This window comes from Rhinolophus sinicus, chromosome 10, assembly GCF_057876585.1.
Source record: "Rhinolophus sinicus isolate RSI-liver-muscle chromosome 10, RSI-T2T, whole genome shotgun sequence".
Lineage (NCBI taxonomy): Eukaryota > Metazoa > Chordata > Mammalia > Chiroptera > Rhinolophidae > Rhinolophus > Rhinolophus sinicus.
In genome coordinates, this window is record NC_142510.1 from 13,754,701 (window position 1) to 13,770,812 (window position 16,112).

The window sequence follows — 16,112 nt, forward strand, 5'->3', positions numbered from 1 at the left end:
AGTATGGTGGGGGCCATTAAAAACCACCTTTCTCTAATAAATTGTTCTGTCCAAGGCTCTCCTTATAAGGAGATCTCAGTAGTCGTAGGGCTCTAAGAGAACTGCCTCAACCTTGTTCCCTGGTTCCATTCCCCAAAACACATGGTTGTTTGCTTCCTGCCTAGGCCAGACTAGAATCTGACAAGGGGTCAGGGCTGGAAGAAATACTAGCCAACTGAGCAGTGACTTCCTGATCCAAAGGCAATATGCAAGGCACTTCAGTGGAACGAGGTCCAATTTAGTTCTCCCCAAATCAAATTCCTACCCCAAAGGACAATACTATCTGCTAAGAATCCCAACTGTAGGAAAACTTCAAAAGGAATGAGGGCGAGATCTGTCAGCAAAGATTCAAGAACCTAATTTGATCCTCACTTCCTCACTGGAGTGCCAGTGGCCTGTTTTTCTAAAAACCTGGGACATCTTGGGATGGGCGGGGGGAGGAGTGTTCCCAAATAGAGGCCAGAAGACACGTGTGAGGCTATCTGATCCATTTCTGAACTCTGTCTAACTAGGGAGGTATCCAGAGACCAAACACTATCCAGGTGAAAAAGAAATCCTGGGGACCACAAGAGAAGACCTTCCTTACCCATTGCTTTGGTCTCTTGGCTGCTCTGTGAAAATCTTCCACCAGGGTCACCATCTCCTTGCTGCTCATTGGACATCGATGCCTGACCCGACCCTGGATTTCTGGGGGCAGGATATTCAGAAACTGTTCCAGCACCAGCAGCTCCAAAATCTGCTCCTTAGTGTGCACCTCGGGCTGCAGCCACTGCCGGCAGAGCTGTCGGAGCTGGGAGAGTGCCTCCTGGGGTCCAGACACCTCTTGATAACAAAACCGTCTAAAGCTCTGGCGGGAGAGCTCAGGATCAGGACAGTCTTTTTGTACAGCCGGTCCCCGTTTCTCCTCTAGCTTTGTTATGATGTGTCTCTCTTGCTTGGAGGAGGCCTGAATGTGGGACTGCGAGCTCAAAGTTATCTCCATCTTAGCCGCCATTCTGGGGCTGAGGAGACAGCTTCTCTCTCCTTGTAAACAGCTCAAGCCCGAGGGATCATGGTCCTGGAGAAGTCTTTCTAAATGCTAGAAAGATGCTAGAAACGAAGCTCCTGTAGGATGCTGAAGACGACAGGATGCAGTCAGGGTCTTCTCATTCACTAGCCGTGACCCCAAACTCCTGAAGACAACACAATCGCTGGGAGTGGGAAGAATCTGTCTTTCCGCCAATTTCTAGAACTGTCTTGCGAAGTAGAAGAGTCATAACGTTCTAAAAGGAAACTGGGGAGAAGGCTGCTTTTATCTCAGTGATAAGCACACGAGGTCGCAGAAAAAATGCGCAATATGACCTAAGGGGCTGACAGGAATCCCTAAGAAAAGTTCAAGTTGTCAGACAGGTCGCCTGCGCCAACTCTCCCGCATTCTGGTAAGGCCGACCTCGCCGGGAGCTACAGGGTGAGCCCAGGTAGGCCGCGGCGTACGCTGGGGGTTGGGAGTTAGCGGAAGCTCCCTGCTCACGGGAAAGGTAGACGGAGGCACCGAGGCAGCTCGCTCCCGAAGATCCGCAGGCCCAGCCGCTCCGGCCTCCGAGGGTGCCCGGCTCGAATCCTGCGCCTCAGCTGGCCGGGGCTTGGCGAGGCTCCGGCACTCCAGCGCGCAGCTCAGCTTCGTTGCCCGTTACGAGCCCCGACTGGCGCCTGGAATATAGCGTTGCCAACAGCTTGACAACCTGAGCCCACCTGCAGTGGACTCACCTCTCTAGGGACCATGGAACCGGAATCCAGGAGCTAGGGCTGAGGGCGGGGCAGAAACCTCTTGTCGCGGACACTCCCACTGGCTGCCGAGGTGCTACGCCACGGGTGAGCCCGCCTCTTCCGCAGAGTGATTGGTTCCTGAGGGCACTCTCTCTCGTCTATTTACTGTGGGCCCTGTCGATATTGGCGAGGAACATACCCTGCCGTCGTAGTGCATCCTGGGAATTGTAGTCCGGTGGCAATGCTTGCGAGCATGCGCAGTGGGCGGATTAGCACCAAGGCTCGCGGTGCTGACTTCCGGCCCGGCAGGTGAGCGAGTTTGGGGAGTTGCTCGGGCTCGTGTCTGGTGAGTGCTTTACTTGCTCTTGTCAGGGGGTTCGCGGCTGGACCCCACACCGGCCTGGGGTGCCTTGCCGCCGAGAGTCTTGTCGGGGAGGTTGGGCCAGTCCCGGACGCCCCTTGCATGTTCCGCGGTCACTTTCCTGCGCCCGGGTGCCCTTCACCTACACGAGCTGGCCAGGCCGGGTTCCAATCTCTGTGCCCGAGCCCGGACTCCCTCTGGCCTGTGAGTGTCCCTCCCATCTCCGTCTCGCTGCAGCGGGAGCCTGCGGATGTGTTCCTACGCCACTTCAGCCACAGTACCTAACCTTAGCATCGAGTAGGCACTAGGAGTATTCAGTGCATCCTTGGGGAGTGAAAATGAATCAGTCCGTCCCCCAGTTTTCATCCTGCTTTCCGCTGAGTGGGCCATCGCCAGAGGGAAACATGTTTTTGAGAGATCAGAATTTTAAAATTAAGTATGAATGGGATGTCGGGGTCAAGAGACTGCCGGCTCCGCCTTCTGCATGAAACTAGGACAGCATTTATTAAATGATTCTTCATCCAGATAAGGTGGGGGAAGTACGAAAATGTGTAAGGCAAGGGATAAAGGTTCTAGACCTGGCCTTGCTGCTGAGAAGCTATGCTATTTAGAGGCCCCTTTTTTGTTAAAAAGGACTGCTAACAACAATGCCTTTGATTCCTCTAGTTCTAGTCCCTCCTGCCACGCTGAAATGTAAAAAGAATATAAATAAAGGCAGTTCAAGTTCTTTGGAAGAAAGGCAACCTGAATCCATTTTTTTTAAAAGTAATTTTTTTACTCCCATAAACAGGCTTCTCCCTTTGGTGGAGAAGTGGAATGTTGAGTGGGAGTTAATTGCAAATAGCTCCAGTCTTGCATCCTCTCAATTGAACAATTCCCAGAAAGTTTGGAACTTCTCCCATCCCACCTGTATGTAAAATCTCAAGAGAAGAATTTTGACAGGCCCAGCCTTTCTCACTCCTGGGGTAGGGAGAAGGGGTAGGGATGAATAGCCCCACCAGAGCCAATGGAACAGAGAGGGGCTCTTTCAAAAAGAAGATGCTGTTATCAGAAGTGGGGAAGGAATGTTGGGAGGAAGAGCTACAGCAAACTAGAATAATCATTTATCATCCACATTGTGTGTGTGGTGGTGATGGTAGGGAGGAGGGTGTCATAGCGATGAAGAGGTTACTCGAGAGACACTTGTACTATTCTCTCCTTAAGTGAAGGTAGCAATTGGGAAGGTGGGTCCAGGCTTCTTGAAGGTAGGGGAGAGCAGGAACAAGACCCAGGCATGTGGGGAACATGAGAAGGAATAGCTGGGCTACACTGTGAGGACTAGTTTGGGGGATTCATTAGCAGACAAATCTGGCTGGGGATAAAACTATATTTTTCGATATTTCTAATGCTTTGGGTCTTTGGCTTGGATTGCAGAGGGAGTAAAGAAAAGGACAGAAGTAAATCACAAGAAGCAGAGGAAAGGGACATGGGACAGTTTTATGCTGTCTTTCCATTCTCCCTTCAAAGTTGAGCCCTTTTCAACTGTGAGTCTGTACATTTATGTCACTTTCATGTGTCTGATTCCAGAAAGACACTGCTTTCACTGGTATCCGAGAGAACCGCTTCCTAGTGATAGGAAAAGAGATGGAATCTGATCCTGAGTGTGGGAGTGGCAACCAGTAAGCCAGTTCGTGAAGCAAATGATGGCTGCAACAAGGGGTCCCCAGCGACATCCATCCCCAAGCGAGGGCTCCACACAAGGACAGAAGTCAGCCCTTCATAGCAACAGCCCTGACTACGAAGCTTCCCGCCAGCGCTTCCGGCAGTTCTGCTACCAGGAGGTAGCTGGACCCCATGAAGCTTTTAGCACACTCTGGGAACTCTGTTGTCAGTGGCTGAGGCCTAAGACACACTCAAAAGAGCAAATCCTGGAGCTGCTGGTTTTGGAGCAGTTTCTCACCATTTTGCCAGAGGAGATCCAGACCTGAGTGAGGAAGCAGCATCCAGAAAATGGTGAAGAAGCTGTGGCTCTGGTTGAGGATGTACAGAGAGTACCTGGGCTACAGGTGAGAAAAGGAAATAAGAACCTTGTGGTTTTGGTTATCAAGAAGTTGGGGTGAGGAGCACAGCAAACCAGTTACAAGAGAGGCACTTAGTTGAGAAATACACACTAGCCCTCTGTCACCCACCAGAAAGTACTAGCGATCTTGAGTTGGTCCTATGCCCTTAGTCTATGGGAAGAATTTCGCATTTGTTGACATAACTTAGACATTCATATATTCAGTGAATGTTTAGAGTCCCTAATTAAAGTGGTAAAAACACTCAGAAAAGTTCTCCAAAACAAGGTCAGGGAAAGGATAACTATCCTTCACTCAGGAGGTCAGGAAAATTAGAGAGGGTGGTGAATTAAAATCTAATCTGTCTTACTAGAGGTTCCTTGAGGGCAGAGTGCCATGGGTTGTACACTAAACCAAGCTGTATTAGAGCTGGTCCTTGCTGCCTGGATTAGCTGGTCAGTTAGGGACAGTGATGAGTTTCACAAAATACCCTCTTGTGGAGGTAAGGACTAGGTCAGATTCGATCAGTGTATATATTTTGGGAGAAGGGAGTTGTGAAAGGCTCAGGAGAAGGAAAAATAACATGAGGGCTTTGGCTGTGGGCGATTTGGCGGAGAGAAGGCAGCTGAAATCCGAATCAGAAGTCGGGGAGAGGCATAGAGTAACGGAGTGTTGGTGAGAGGAATGCTGTAGCCAGGGTAGAGCTGTGGTCTGAGCCAGAAGCAGTCTGCATGGCTGGAATGGGAGGTGTTTCCCAGTGAGGAGGCGGGATGTACACTGGCTGTGGGAGGGAGAGTGGTAAAGGCAAGTGTAGATGTAATTTCGGAGGATTGAGTAATTTTGACATAATTTGGAGAGGGAGGAGCAACATGGTGGTGATGCGTTAGGCAAGAAATTAAGGAAGTTAATTTAAAATCTATGGGATTGGGACTATTAATAACTAGACTGGAGTGGAGAAGAGCAAGTAGTAGCACGTGGATGAAGGTAGCATCTGGAGAGGTGAACTAAATAGAGTGGGGGACCCTGTAGGCTGGTTGTCATCCTGGACCCAGTTCCTGTTGTAGATGATCTCTCCCTCGTTGTCCCTCACCATTTCAGAACCAAACTCTTAATCGGAATGAAAACAAGACAGGAATGTAAGGGTTAAAACAGCTATTTGAAACCAATCATGGAAGTCAAGGAGAGAGTAAGAAGTGGAGGTAAGAAGTATGAAGAGAGGTTGATACCATTTCTCAGACCCGGTTACCTCCCAGTACGTCTCCTCAGGCACTTTAAGGACAAGATATAAACTTGGGATTTAAAGAGTGAAGATGGTTATGAAAGAAAAGTTGATTTTAAGTGCCTACAATATGCCAGATATTAGGGATTTTACAGTGAACAACACAGGTATGGCCTGTGACCTACTGGATCATGCATTCCATGGGGGAAACAGACAATAAGCAAAAGATACGTGGAGATAACTGCGCCGAAGGAATGAGCAAGGTGACCTGATAGACATGACTGGGGGGGGGGGGAGACAGGGAGTGAGGCAAGGCCCCTCTGAGGGGACATTTGAGCTGAGACGTGAGGGAGAAGGGGCTCGTGCCAGGGGCTGAGAGGAGAGCAATCCAGGCAGAAGTCACAGCACACTCCAGAGCCGCAGCTGGGTGAGGACTTAACATGTCTGGGAAACAAGGGAGGATGTGTGGTTAGAGCTTCCGAATCAAGAAGAGTGGTATGAGAGGTGGTGAGAGAGGAAAGCAGGTGTGTGCCATACTGGGCCTTTGAGGCTGTGAAGAGGAGTTTGGATTTTCTTCTGTGTGCAGTAGGAAACCACTGACGAGTGTTACGAGAGATGGATGGGATCTTACCTTTTTAAAAGACCTACTGGATTCCATGTAAAGAGTGAATGAATTAGAGAGGGCCCAGCAGCCGAGCGGATGCAGGGCAGCCAGTTCAGAGGCAATGATAGCAGTCCAGTCCAGAAAAGAGTGTCCTGACCAGGCTGGAGGGTGCTGAGAGGGAAAGCAGAGGACCAATACAAGGGATTATTTGAAGGCAGACTGACCGGACTTGGAGATGCAGGATTTGTGGGGAGGGGAGCAGTGCTGAGATCACAGGAGCCTTCTACATTGGAAGCTGGCATTCTCACTTCCAACAAAGTACACCACTGTAGCACTTCTGATGTGTCAGGCTCTATTCTAGGTGCTTTCATATAAATGATCTTAATCACTTGAGACCAAGTGATTGAGGCCAAATTCTGTTCATTTTCATTTTTTGACAGTGGCCCTGACACTGTTTCTCTTCTGCTTCTTTATGTCTCACATCCTTTTCTAATGCCAAACTCAGGGGTTGAAAAATCCAGCTTAGGTAGGAATGTGTAGTGACACATGTTGGGCTCCGTTCTCAGGTCCTGGATTCTGGGAAGGACTTAAAAGTGCTCCTCAAGGAGACAGCCCTGTGGGAGCAGCCAGAGAATCACTGAAATCCCACTTGAAACAGGGAGTTCATCCAGAGGAACGGACTTTGCAGGAGTCACCGAGCTCACACCAGAGACCAGGGGAACAGTCAGGAGGTAAGCAGAAGCCTCCACCCTCACCGGAGGCAGAAGAAGAACAATCATCTATGGGAAATACAAGTCTGAGCTTGACAGACTAAAAGCCTTTGAAATATGTCCACAAAACAAGATTTCAAATTAGTTGAAGGTCATAGCATATAAATAGAGTGGAGATCCTCGATGTGTTAGCCAAATTCTCTTTTATTGCAATGTAATTCTATTCTGAACCAGTTGTATTAAGGTGGACATGTTTACCCTCACCTTCTGCATATCTGTTCATGTACTGACATTAAAATCCCTGCCCCATCCATCTTAATCTCTTCTAGAATGCATTTCTCCTATTATGTTTGCTTTTCTTACAAAAGTCTATTTTTTTCTTTTTACTTGTCTCAATTTTTTCAGACAAAAATTTTAATTAAAGACAATTTTTCTTAACTTAGGTGAAATTCACATAACATAAAATTATCCATTTTCAAGTGAACAATTCAGTGGCATTTGGTACATTCAAAAGGTTGCACAATCACCACCTCTTTCTAGTTCCAAAATATTTCATCCCCTCAAAGGGAACCCTGTGCCCACTAAGCAGTTGCCCCTTGTTCTCTATGGATTTGCCTGTTCTGGACATTTCATAGAAAGGGAATCCTATAATATGTGACCTTTTGTGTCTGGCCTTTTTCATTTGGCATGTTCCTAGCATGTGTCACTACTTCATTCCTTTTTTATGGTTGACTAATTTTCCATTGCATGGACAGACCACGATTCTTTCTGTGAAGCACTTGGGCTCCATACATTTCTAGACAGCCTAAATGTATGCCACTGCTACCTTTTCTGCTTATTTGAAAGCTGCCATTACAGGTTCACTAAATAAGTTTTAAAAGCCATTTTAAACATCATTATATACCTCAAATCCTAGAGGAAAACATGGCGTCTTCATGCTGTTTAAATTGGCAAGCTTCTATTGATGAAATGGAAAATAGTCTAAGAGGTTCATTTGCTTTTGTATTTTTTAACCAATGTAAATACTCCATCATTATCTTTTTAAACTTAGCATTTATTTCCTTGTAATCTTGGGAACATCTGTGTTCTCAGAGGCTTAGGGTCTGTGAGTAAAGGCTGCAGGACTCACTGCGTCCTAGGTCTGCTCCTTCCACTGCCAGTGCCCACAGGCTGCTCAGGTCCCAAGTGTTGTAACCTCCCCGGTGGGGATCTGGGAGACAACGTATTGTCTTGGTCTGAAAAAAATAAAAGGTTTGAGTTCCTGTAGTATTTTAAGAGTATATGGTTATCTTTGGGTGGTGGGGCTATGAGAGATCCCCTCACCATTATTTTCCTTTCTGTAACCTACTTATATTTCTTTGGAATGGGAAAACAAAACAAAACACTGTTTGTTTGTTTTTAAGCTATTATGCCAAGAAGAATCTGGAACTTCTCTGCACACAGAGAGGCCACTGGCTATGGCAGTCGTCCTCAGCCTTGAGTGTGCATCAGACTCAGTGGGGGCATGTTAAAACAGACTCCCAGCCATCAGCCCCCAAGTTCTGGTTCTGTAGATCTGAGGTGGGGCCCAGGAATATGGATTGTGACAGGCCCCCAGGTGCTGCTGATGCTATGGCCCAGGGACCCCACTCGGAACCTCCGCTCTGTGTGTCCGGTATGTGGAAGCTGCCCTCTGACAGTGGCTGTTTCTCCCCCAGCCTGGCTTACTCCAGAGGCTGCCAGGAACCATCCCCAGAAGAGGGGTCTTCAAGACCAGGAGACTGGTGCTGTGCTCTGGACCACTGAAACCCAGGTAAGCTGTGGTTGACGCCTTTTGTCCCTTGACATTCCCATTTCACCTCACACTTACTCTGAAACTCATTCTTTTCCAGAGACGTGAGAAAGACTTTTGGGTGGTCCCGTGAGCTTGTCTTGGGTTATTTTCTTATTCTGTCCACTCTGACATCATCACATGCCTGCTGACCCAACCCGATCCACTCCTCGGAGGCTCGACCTCCCTTGCCTTTCTTTACCCCTGACCTGATAACTGTGGTCCTGTCTTTGCCCCACCCCAGGCTAGAGCGGTGCTATTTTATCAGTAGCAGCAGACCCTGGTGTTGTTACAGGGGCCAGAAGACAGCTGTGTCCCTCTATCAAGAAAGATGGACTCACCTTGGACGTGCACAGAGGGCCCTATACAGGGGTGTTACACAGAAGAATGACAAACGTCTCACTAGGTAAGGATTTGCATTCCCTCTAGGTCCAGAGTGGCTTTGTTCAGTTGTTCAGAGAGAGTGAGTGTGAAAGACAACAAGAAGGAAGAAGAGAAGACAGAGGCAGTGGGGACCCTGTTAGGTAGAGGGAAAGAAGGAAACAAACAGGAAAATACTGAGAGTAGGTGAGAGACAGAGAGAAAAGAAGATGCAGAGAAAGGAAGACTCAGACACAGAAAGGAAGTCATAAAGAGGGAAACAGACTGAAAGAAAAAGAAAGCAAGGGAGTCAGAGGGCTTACGACAAGTATGGATAGCAAGCATGTGTGACAGTGAGCAAGAATAAGGGAGGGGGCGTGAGACTGACAGCAGTGGGGACAGAGAGTGTGGGGAGGTCAGGGGCAAGAAGGGGAGGGGAGACTGCAAGAGAAACACAGAGCAGGAGACAGACAGCAGCCAGTGAAGCACAGACTGTGCAATGAACAGGTGAGAGATGAATGAACAAGGGCGCACACACACAGCTGTGGTGTCCTGAGTGGCAGGATTAAAAAACAAAACAACACACCTGTGATAGTGCACATCCATGCCCAGGCCCTTCAGAGGCCCAAGGGCCCTTTTTCAATCTCAGGACTGAGCTCTGGCCTTTCTCAAATCAGTTCTGTCCCATCTGGGCTGCTCCTCTTCAGGGAAGCCTCCCCCTGAGCATCAGATTCAGAGACAGGTGCTCTGCAACTGGCAGAGGCCTTGATGTCTCTCCTCCCTGCTTCCTCACATGCAGGCTTTCCCATCCGTGGTCCAAATGTCATCTCGGCTGGAACAGAGAAAACACACCGGGGACCCCAGATATTCACCGCTGCAGAGTGAAGAACAGTTCTAAGAGTTCCACAGTGAGACTGGACTGGAAGCCCATGAGACACCACTAATGGAGGGAGAAAAAAATCAAGAGTGATGCAAAACAGCTAGACTTGGGGGATAAGAAAAGTGGGGGGCGCACCCTTGGCTGCTGATAAAACCAGGACTTCCCTGTCTGTTCTCAGGGAGCCTCAGTTTTATGAGAAATTCCAGGTGCCCAAGCAGAGCAGTCAGCTATACAGAGAAGTCACTGAGCTCTTGTATGAACATTTCCAAAAGACTCTGGAGCACAGTCAATCCAAGTTCAGAAGCTTCCAGGCCAGCTGCTGTCAAGGGAGGCGAGGCCACAGCCCAGAGCCCTGCGCCTTTCAGGAGGAGACAGAAGCTCTGCTGGTTCTCACAGGGCTCCTCTAATTCTCCTAGGAGCTCGGCAGACAGGACTGTTAAGGCGAAAAGGCCGAGTGAAGGCCCATGGAAGCAGAAAGAGGTGTCATGTGAGGCAACAGTGGAAGACTCTGAAAGCCACGAATCTGACAGCAAGTAGCCAGTCCAAGAAAATGGGAGCCCTGGCACCTACAGACTGTTCCAGAGCCACGTGGCTGAGGACCTGTCTGCACACGTGTCCTGGTCACCTATAAACAAACCACTCCCGCACAGTAGGCCTTGTTTTCCAGCTATAAATTGAGGATGGTTCCTGCTCCCTCACTTTTGAGGGTATGTTGGGATAAAAGCTAGAGTGGATACACAAAGTAAAGCCATTCATTTGGCCATATGCAGGTTACAATACATACAGGGAAAAGTTGCACCTGAACCATTTTGTTGTCTGGTAACCCAGGGGATTTTGTTTTGAGTTGTGAAATTGGAAAGCCAAAGCCATATGTTCTGTGACCAAAGTAGTGAGGTGTCTGAGTAGATCTTAGATCTAGATTTTGTCAGTAGAACATAAAATAATGAAGGTGATGTTGCCCTGGGGAATGACTGCTGTATTCTCGTGGAAGTTGGGTGATGTCCTAGCAGGTGCCTCTGTGTGAATTCAAAATGTCGTTAGTCTAGGAATCAGGTTCCATTGCATCTGCAGGTAATGGAGCAGAATAAGAGTGATCAGGAATTCCCGGGGCAGAGGGTGGGGTGCCTTTTTCATTTGGGTTGTCAGGGTAGCGTTCATTGAGAAAATGACATTTGAACAAAGACTTGAAGGAGAAGGAAGGAGCCATGTGGCTCTCTGGGGGAAGAGTGTTAGCAGACAGAGGGACTAGCCAGTGCAAAGGCTCTGAGGCAAGAAGGCCAGTGTGATCTGCAGACTGAGGATGAGAGTAATAAACGAGATTCATGAGCCAGATCGCGTAGGGTAGTAGTATCAGAAGTGACATGAACTGAAATTGAGAGTAAGCATTTTAAAATGTTTATCGCACTTTAACATTGCTGTACTATACAACTGCATTTTTACTGTATTTTAAAAAACACAAAAACCTGTTTTTTCAGAGATAATTTGAGAATCATTAAGATAGGGCCTTGAGGCCCTACATAAAGGACTGTGTAAGGACTTTGACTTTCTGAGTTATCAGGGGTAGCCTTGCAGGGTTCTGAACAGAGGAATAGTAGTTTAAAAATGATCAGTTTGACTATTTCAGTTAATTTGGCACTGAACTCTACTTAAACATTTGTGTGTGTCTCCTTTTTGCTGCAGAGACTTGTAGAAGACTGGCCTCCTTGGAGGCAGCATCCATGTCAGGTTGATGTTTGCATTTCCCATAAAATAGCATAGTAGGCACTCAATACATGTTAGTTGAATTGAATGAACAAGGACGGGGGGTGGGGGGCAACTTTGACTGTTGGGTTAAGAACAGATGGTAGGAGGTCAAGAGTGGAATCAAGAAGACCAGGGAGGCAGCTGGGGCATAATCCAGGCATCACATGATGGTGGCTCAGAGCAGAGTGGAGTATAGGGGCTGATGAGAGGAGGCCACATGCTCTTCAGAGCATCGCAACTAGATGTGAGATGTAATCAGAATGCATTGCTAGGACAGCTCTGGACAAATGAGCCCTCACCAACTGGCCCAGATGGGTACCCCTTAAGCCTTAGCTGGGCGTAGAAGTGTGTTAAGGGCTGAGGGTTCTCGAGTCACCAGCCAGCCTGAACTGCTCTTCTCAGGCCTTTACTGCTTGTTCTCACTTTGGGATAGTAAATGCCGTAATGTAGTTTCTCGCTTCTACAAGGATGACAGGAAATGTAACATGGAGATGGGCAGACCAGAAGGTTCCCAGGTATCAGAGGTGGGAGTAGGCAGAAGTCTCCTATAACCAGCTCTTCTCTCCTCTCAGTCTTTGCTTCCCTGCCCATCTCCCCCGTTCACCACATTCTCTTATGTGGCCACATGCCCTCAGGGACTCGCACCCATGTGGAGAGAGATGAGCACTGCCCTTATCATGAGTCATCTCTCGGGGAATGCGTGGGATTCAGGATAAGTAAAGAGAAATACAAATGGCAGTGTCGGGAAGTAGGCTACACTCCTTCTCAGCTGGACAGGATGTCTTATCTACTACACTGCAAGTTTTTGTTTCAGGAGAAAAGCCCACAGTGAGATACCTTCCAGGACTGATGGCAGCCATTTGTGGCATAGTTTGAGAAACTAGGATGTAACATGTTGGGCTGCTAAAACCCTGCACTACAGTATCCAGTCTTCCCTGATCTGATCATTGTGTTCTTTGTTCCCTGGCAGCACGTGTACAGTGGAGCTATGAAGAGACCAAAATGCTCCTGGCCATTATCAGTAATTCTCAATTTCATGAAAAACTCCAGACCTGTCAGCAGAGCAGCCAAATCTACAAGGCTGTAGCAGAACAACTCCAGCAGCAGGGCTGTCTGCGGACCCCAGAGCAGTGTTGCACTAAGTTCAAAAGCTCATGGTCAGGTTACCACCAAGTCAGGAGAGGCCATGTACCTGAACCTTGTATCTTTTATGAAGAAATGGATGCCCTTTCAAGCTCCTCTTCACCTTCTGTAGCAATCGATCCTACTCCTGACCAAGAGGGAAGTGACATGGGGTCTGGAGAGCTGAGTCAGCAGAACGGGGTCCCCCCACACAGACTGGAGAAGTTGCCACTGTGGATGAATGCAGCTGGAGATGAAAAGGATATCATGTATCCTGGCCAGGAAGTTAGAGAAGTTGACCTGCCAGTCCTGTTCCCAAACAGACTTGGTAAGACCCTTGGCTCTGATGGTCAAAGGATGAGAAAGCCCTCATATAGGCCACTAGCCTAGCAATCAAGAGCGAGCCGTGTCTGTTCCAGGCCTCCTCGTCAACTTGATGAATGACCTTATATAGGCCAGGGAGTTTTGGTTTTCATGGAGTTTAAGGATTATTTCTCTTGAACTTTAGAGCCCTGATTTTGCATTTACCAGCCTCTTTCACAGAGTCCGTGTCAATTTTTCCCCTGGAATTGCACTTAATCCACTTCTTTAGATTGCCAGTTAGGCCTCAAGCCCAAACACTGTCCCCTTCCCTCTTTCTTTACCACTGATCCTCCTTTCATAACCGAAGCCTGCACTTGCCAGATACTCAGAAACTTCCTTTCTTTTTGTTTGAGCTGCCCAGTCTCAGGATGGCCTTTTATGATTCTTTTCCCAGCAAGTAGGCCATTCAAGAATTGAGATTATACCTACAGACAAGCTGACAGTTGACATAGAGCTTAACTCTGTGCTTCACTTTTGTCATTGTGTCAAAATATCCAAAAAGAAACAGAATAGGAAAAAAGGAGAGGATTTATAATATATTTATCTTTGACCACAAATTTGGAGCTAAAAAGTATTACAATTTGAAAATAAAATTTAGGCTTTTAATTAGAAGACTGAATCACGTGAAGAATTCTCATTTCTTTATGGTAGTTTAATTGTAATTTGTTCCTCATTCTATTATTTTCCTTCTCCACCATCCAATATAATTTTATTCTTTCAGGTTTTGAGATCAGGAATGGGATTAAAAAAGAAAATCCAAAATGGGATTCAGAAAAAGAGGCGAACAAGCCTTTACAGAGAAAATCTAGTGGAGAATTTTTTTGGCACTCTGAGCTCAAAACAGGCTGGGAGGGTGAGCCAGTGTCAAGAAGACAACATAGACATCTCCAGAGGAGAGTAATGGAAGAATCAAATCCCAGGAGAGGATGAGTCACCACAGTCTTTGGACTGAGGAGAAGACTTCCACACATCTGTGTGGGAGAAACTGCTGTCACAGCTCTCCCTCCGCTCATGACCAGCCAGCTCCCGAACTAGAAAAAGCTTCTAAATGTCACGAATGTGGGAAAAGCTTTAGCCGAGGTTCTTATCGTGTGCAGCATCAGAGAATCCACACGGGAGAGAAGCCTCACAAGTGCAGTGTATGTGGGAAAGCCTTCATTGAGCGCTCTAACCTCACTGCCCACCTAAGGACTCACACAGGGGAGAGACCCTACCAGTGTGGGGAATGTGGGAAAAGCTTCAACCAGAGCTCCAGCCTCATTGTACACCAGAGGACTCACACTGGAGAGAAGCCTTATCAGTGCACTGTCTGTGGGAAGAGATTCAATAACAGCTCCCAATTTAGTGCTCACTGGAGAGTCCACACCGGGGAGAGCCTGTACAAGTGTGCGCAGTGTGGGAAAAGCTTCAATAACAGCTCCCATTTCAGTGCCCACCAGAAAACCCACACTGGGGAAAAGCCTTACAAGTTCTCTCAGTGTGAGAAAAGCTTCACTAAGAACTCTGCCTTTATCTGCCATCAGGAGGTACACATAGAAGAGATACATCATAGGAAGGAAGAAATGTGCTGAGTGTGTAGGAAACTGGACACATCAATTCCTTAGGTCAACATGTGTTCCTTACAGTTTATTCTGCTGTGGGGAGTTCTACTAGCCAATTCCTGGATTAGCAGTAAACTTATTGACAACTGGATCTGAAAAACCACATCCAGGAATAGAAATCACCTAAAAATACTGAAACCTCTTTCCATCTCTGCATATGACTCCACAGTCTTACAGTGGATTTCCATTTTGCTTTGAAGGGGGGAAAAGCTGTAGGACCATTAGTCCTTCCAGGAAACTACAGTGTCCTTGTTCTGAACAGAGAACAGGTGTGTAGTAGCCTGAGAACTGTTTCTGGGCCACATCAGAGAAGAAATTCTCCTCCTTTGTGGGGAGCACATCTAGAAGCTTAATAGTCTGGATCTATTCTAAACCGATAATTGACCTCTAGGTACCTACTGTTATCTCCAAATCAGATAAAACTCTGTAACCCAACTACCACCAGAAAGGGAACAAAGGAAAAAAAGGACAGGTTAAGCCACTGGATAATACTAAATCTAAGCAACTTAGACTCAATCTTAGAGGAAGCATATTATCTAGTTTGATTTTTATAAGATTTCTCATCTTACCATCACCACATCACAGTTCCTGGTTTCTTGTCTCTTATAGAAAACGGTTTCTATGAATTTATGAGAATTACTATTTCAAATGAAAATAAAAGTGTTTCTCCCTCTACTTCCTGGCCCTTTGGTTGTAATTTTTTCCATTAGAAGCTTAACACTCATAGAGAAGCCTGCAGGGTCCTGAAGAGGGTCTAAGTGGAGAACCTGCTTCAGGGCAGTAGGATATGCCGAGAAGGAATACGGGGCAGGAAATGGGGAGAGGACGAACTGAATTGGGCAGGAATGGTTTGAGCTATCACTGAGAAGGGAGATCACAGGTGTAAGGAAAGTATAGGGACTGCAGGAGGCTCTGACTGTAGGGGAAAGGCAGGGTGAGTGTGAGGAACCCTAAAAACCAAAGTTAAAACGTACTGATTCAGAAAAAAGCTAAGGATTTAAGGTTTTGTGAAATCTCCATGGATAAAAAGTACTAAAATACGGGTATATTGTACACAGTTCTTGGCCCTTACAGGCAAGATGTTACTACCTTAGATAAGTTATGGTGAATATCAAGTGACGTGGTCTCTGGTGAGCCATTTTGAGGAATTAAATATGAGCAAAGAATGTACATTCTACCTCAAAGAAGAAAAACTTGTTTCTCCTAAATTTTGGGGAAGAAGTAGCAAAGGCAGGAAACAAGAATATACTTCAGTGTTTCATCAGTTTGAGCCTTGCTGGGGCCACCCCTCATTTCCCTGCATACATTGTCCTTAAGTATGGCCCTTAGGGCAAGCTGTGCAGGTCAGTTCCCAGGGTCACATACTTACCTCTTCTCTAGACAGAAATCAACATCTTTGAAGAGCCTGAACAAAGCCAAAGAGGTGGGCTTGAGTGTGACCTGTTTGGGACAGCCTGACCTCACTGGAGATTCATGGTGGAGGTGACAGCCCGGGGTGGATCAATTATCAAAGCGCTT

General features: G+C 47.2%; 4 protein-coding genes across 9 annotated transcripts in view; 2 read left to right on the forward strand and 2 right to left on the reverse strand.

Annotated features, from left to right (window-relative positions):
• ZNF174 (zinc finger protein 174) overlaps window positions 1–2,104 on the reverse strand; it is a 30,537-nt gene extending 28,433 nt beyond the window's left edge. For 2 of the 5 annotated variants that reach the window (XM_074322805.2, XM_074322806.2), the window contains exon 1: window positions 626–2,093. In XM_074322805.2, the coding sequence (XP_074178906.2) occupies window positions 626–1,033 (408 nt within the window). In that variant the 5' untranslated portion in view covers window positions 1,034–2,093. Of the gene's footprint in view, window positions 1–625 lie in introns of all 5 variants that reach the window. The other 3 variants (XM_088801310.1, XM_019714853.3, XM_088801309.1) reach the window with 3 other exon arrangements.
• LOC109436314 (zinc finger and SCAN domain-containing protein 32) lies at window positions 2,025–9,823 on the forward strand. The gene is given in 7 exon segments (XM_088801311.1): window positions 2,025–2,094; window positions 3,713–4,191; window positions 6,572–6,611; window positions 6,614–6,736; window positions 8,413–8,507; window positions 8,821–8,931; window positions 9,685–9,823. Coding segments are annotated over 5 exon segments (720 nt in total). The 5' UTR covers window positions 2,025–2,094; window positions 3,713–3,825; the 3' UTR covers window positions 8,917–8,931; window positions 9,685–9,823.
• ZNF75A (zinc finger protein 75A) overlaps window positions 3,988–16,112 on the reverse strand; it is a 62,232-nt gene continuing 50,107 nt past the window's right edge. The window contains exons 8-11 of one of the 2 annotated variants that reach the window (XM_088801300.1): window positions 9,472–9,717; window positions 7,845–7,950; window positions 6,033–6,176; window positions 3,988–4,180 (exon numbers count right to left, since the gene is read on the reverse strand). The gene's annotated coding sequence lies outside the window, so the exon portion shown is untranslated. Of the gene's footprint in view, window positions 4,181–6,032; window positions 6,177–7,153; window positions 7,951–9,471; window positions 9,718–16,112 lie in introns of those variants that run through there. The other variant, XM_088801298.1, reaches the window with a different exon arrangement.
• LOC148756841 (zinc finger and SCAN domain-containing protein 32-like) lies at window positions 10,335–15,269 on the forward strand. Its single transcript, XM_088801308.1, is given in 4 exon segments — window positions 10,335–10,472; window positions 12,479–12,958; window positions 13,715–13,873; window positions 13,876–15,269. Coding segments are annotated over 3 exon segments (1,296 nt in total). The 5' UTR covers window positions 10,335–10,472; window positions 12,479–12,510; the 3' UTR covers window positions 14,565–15,269.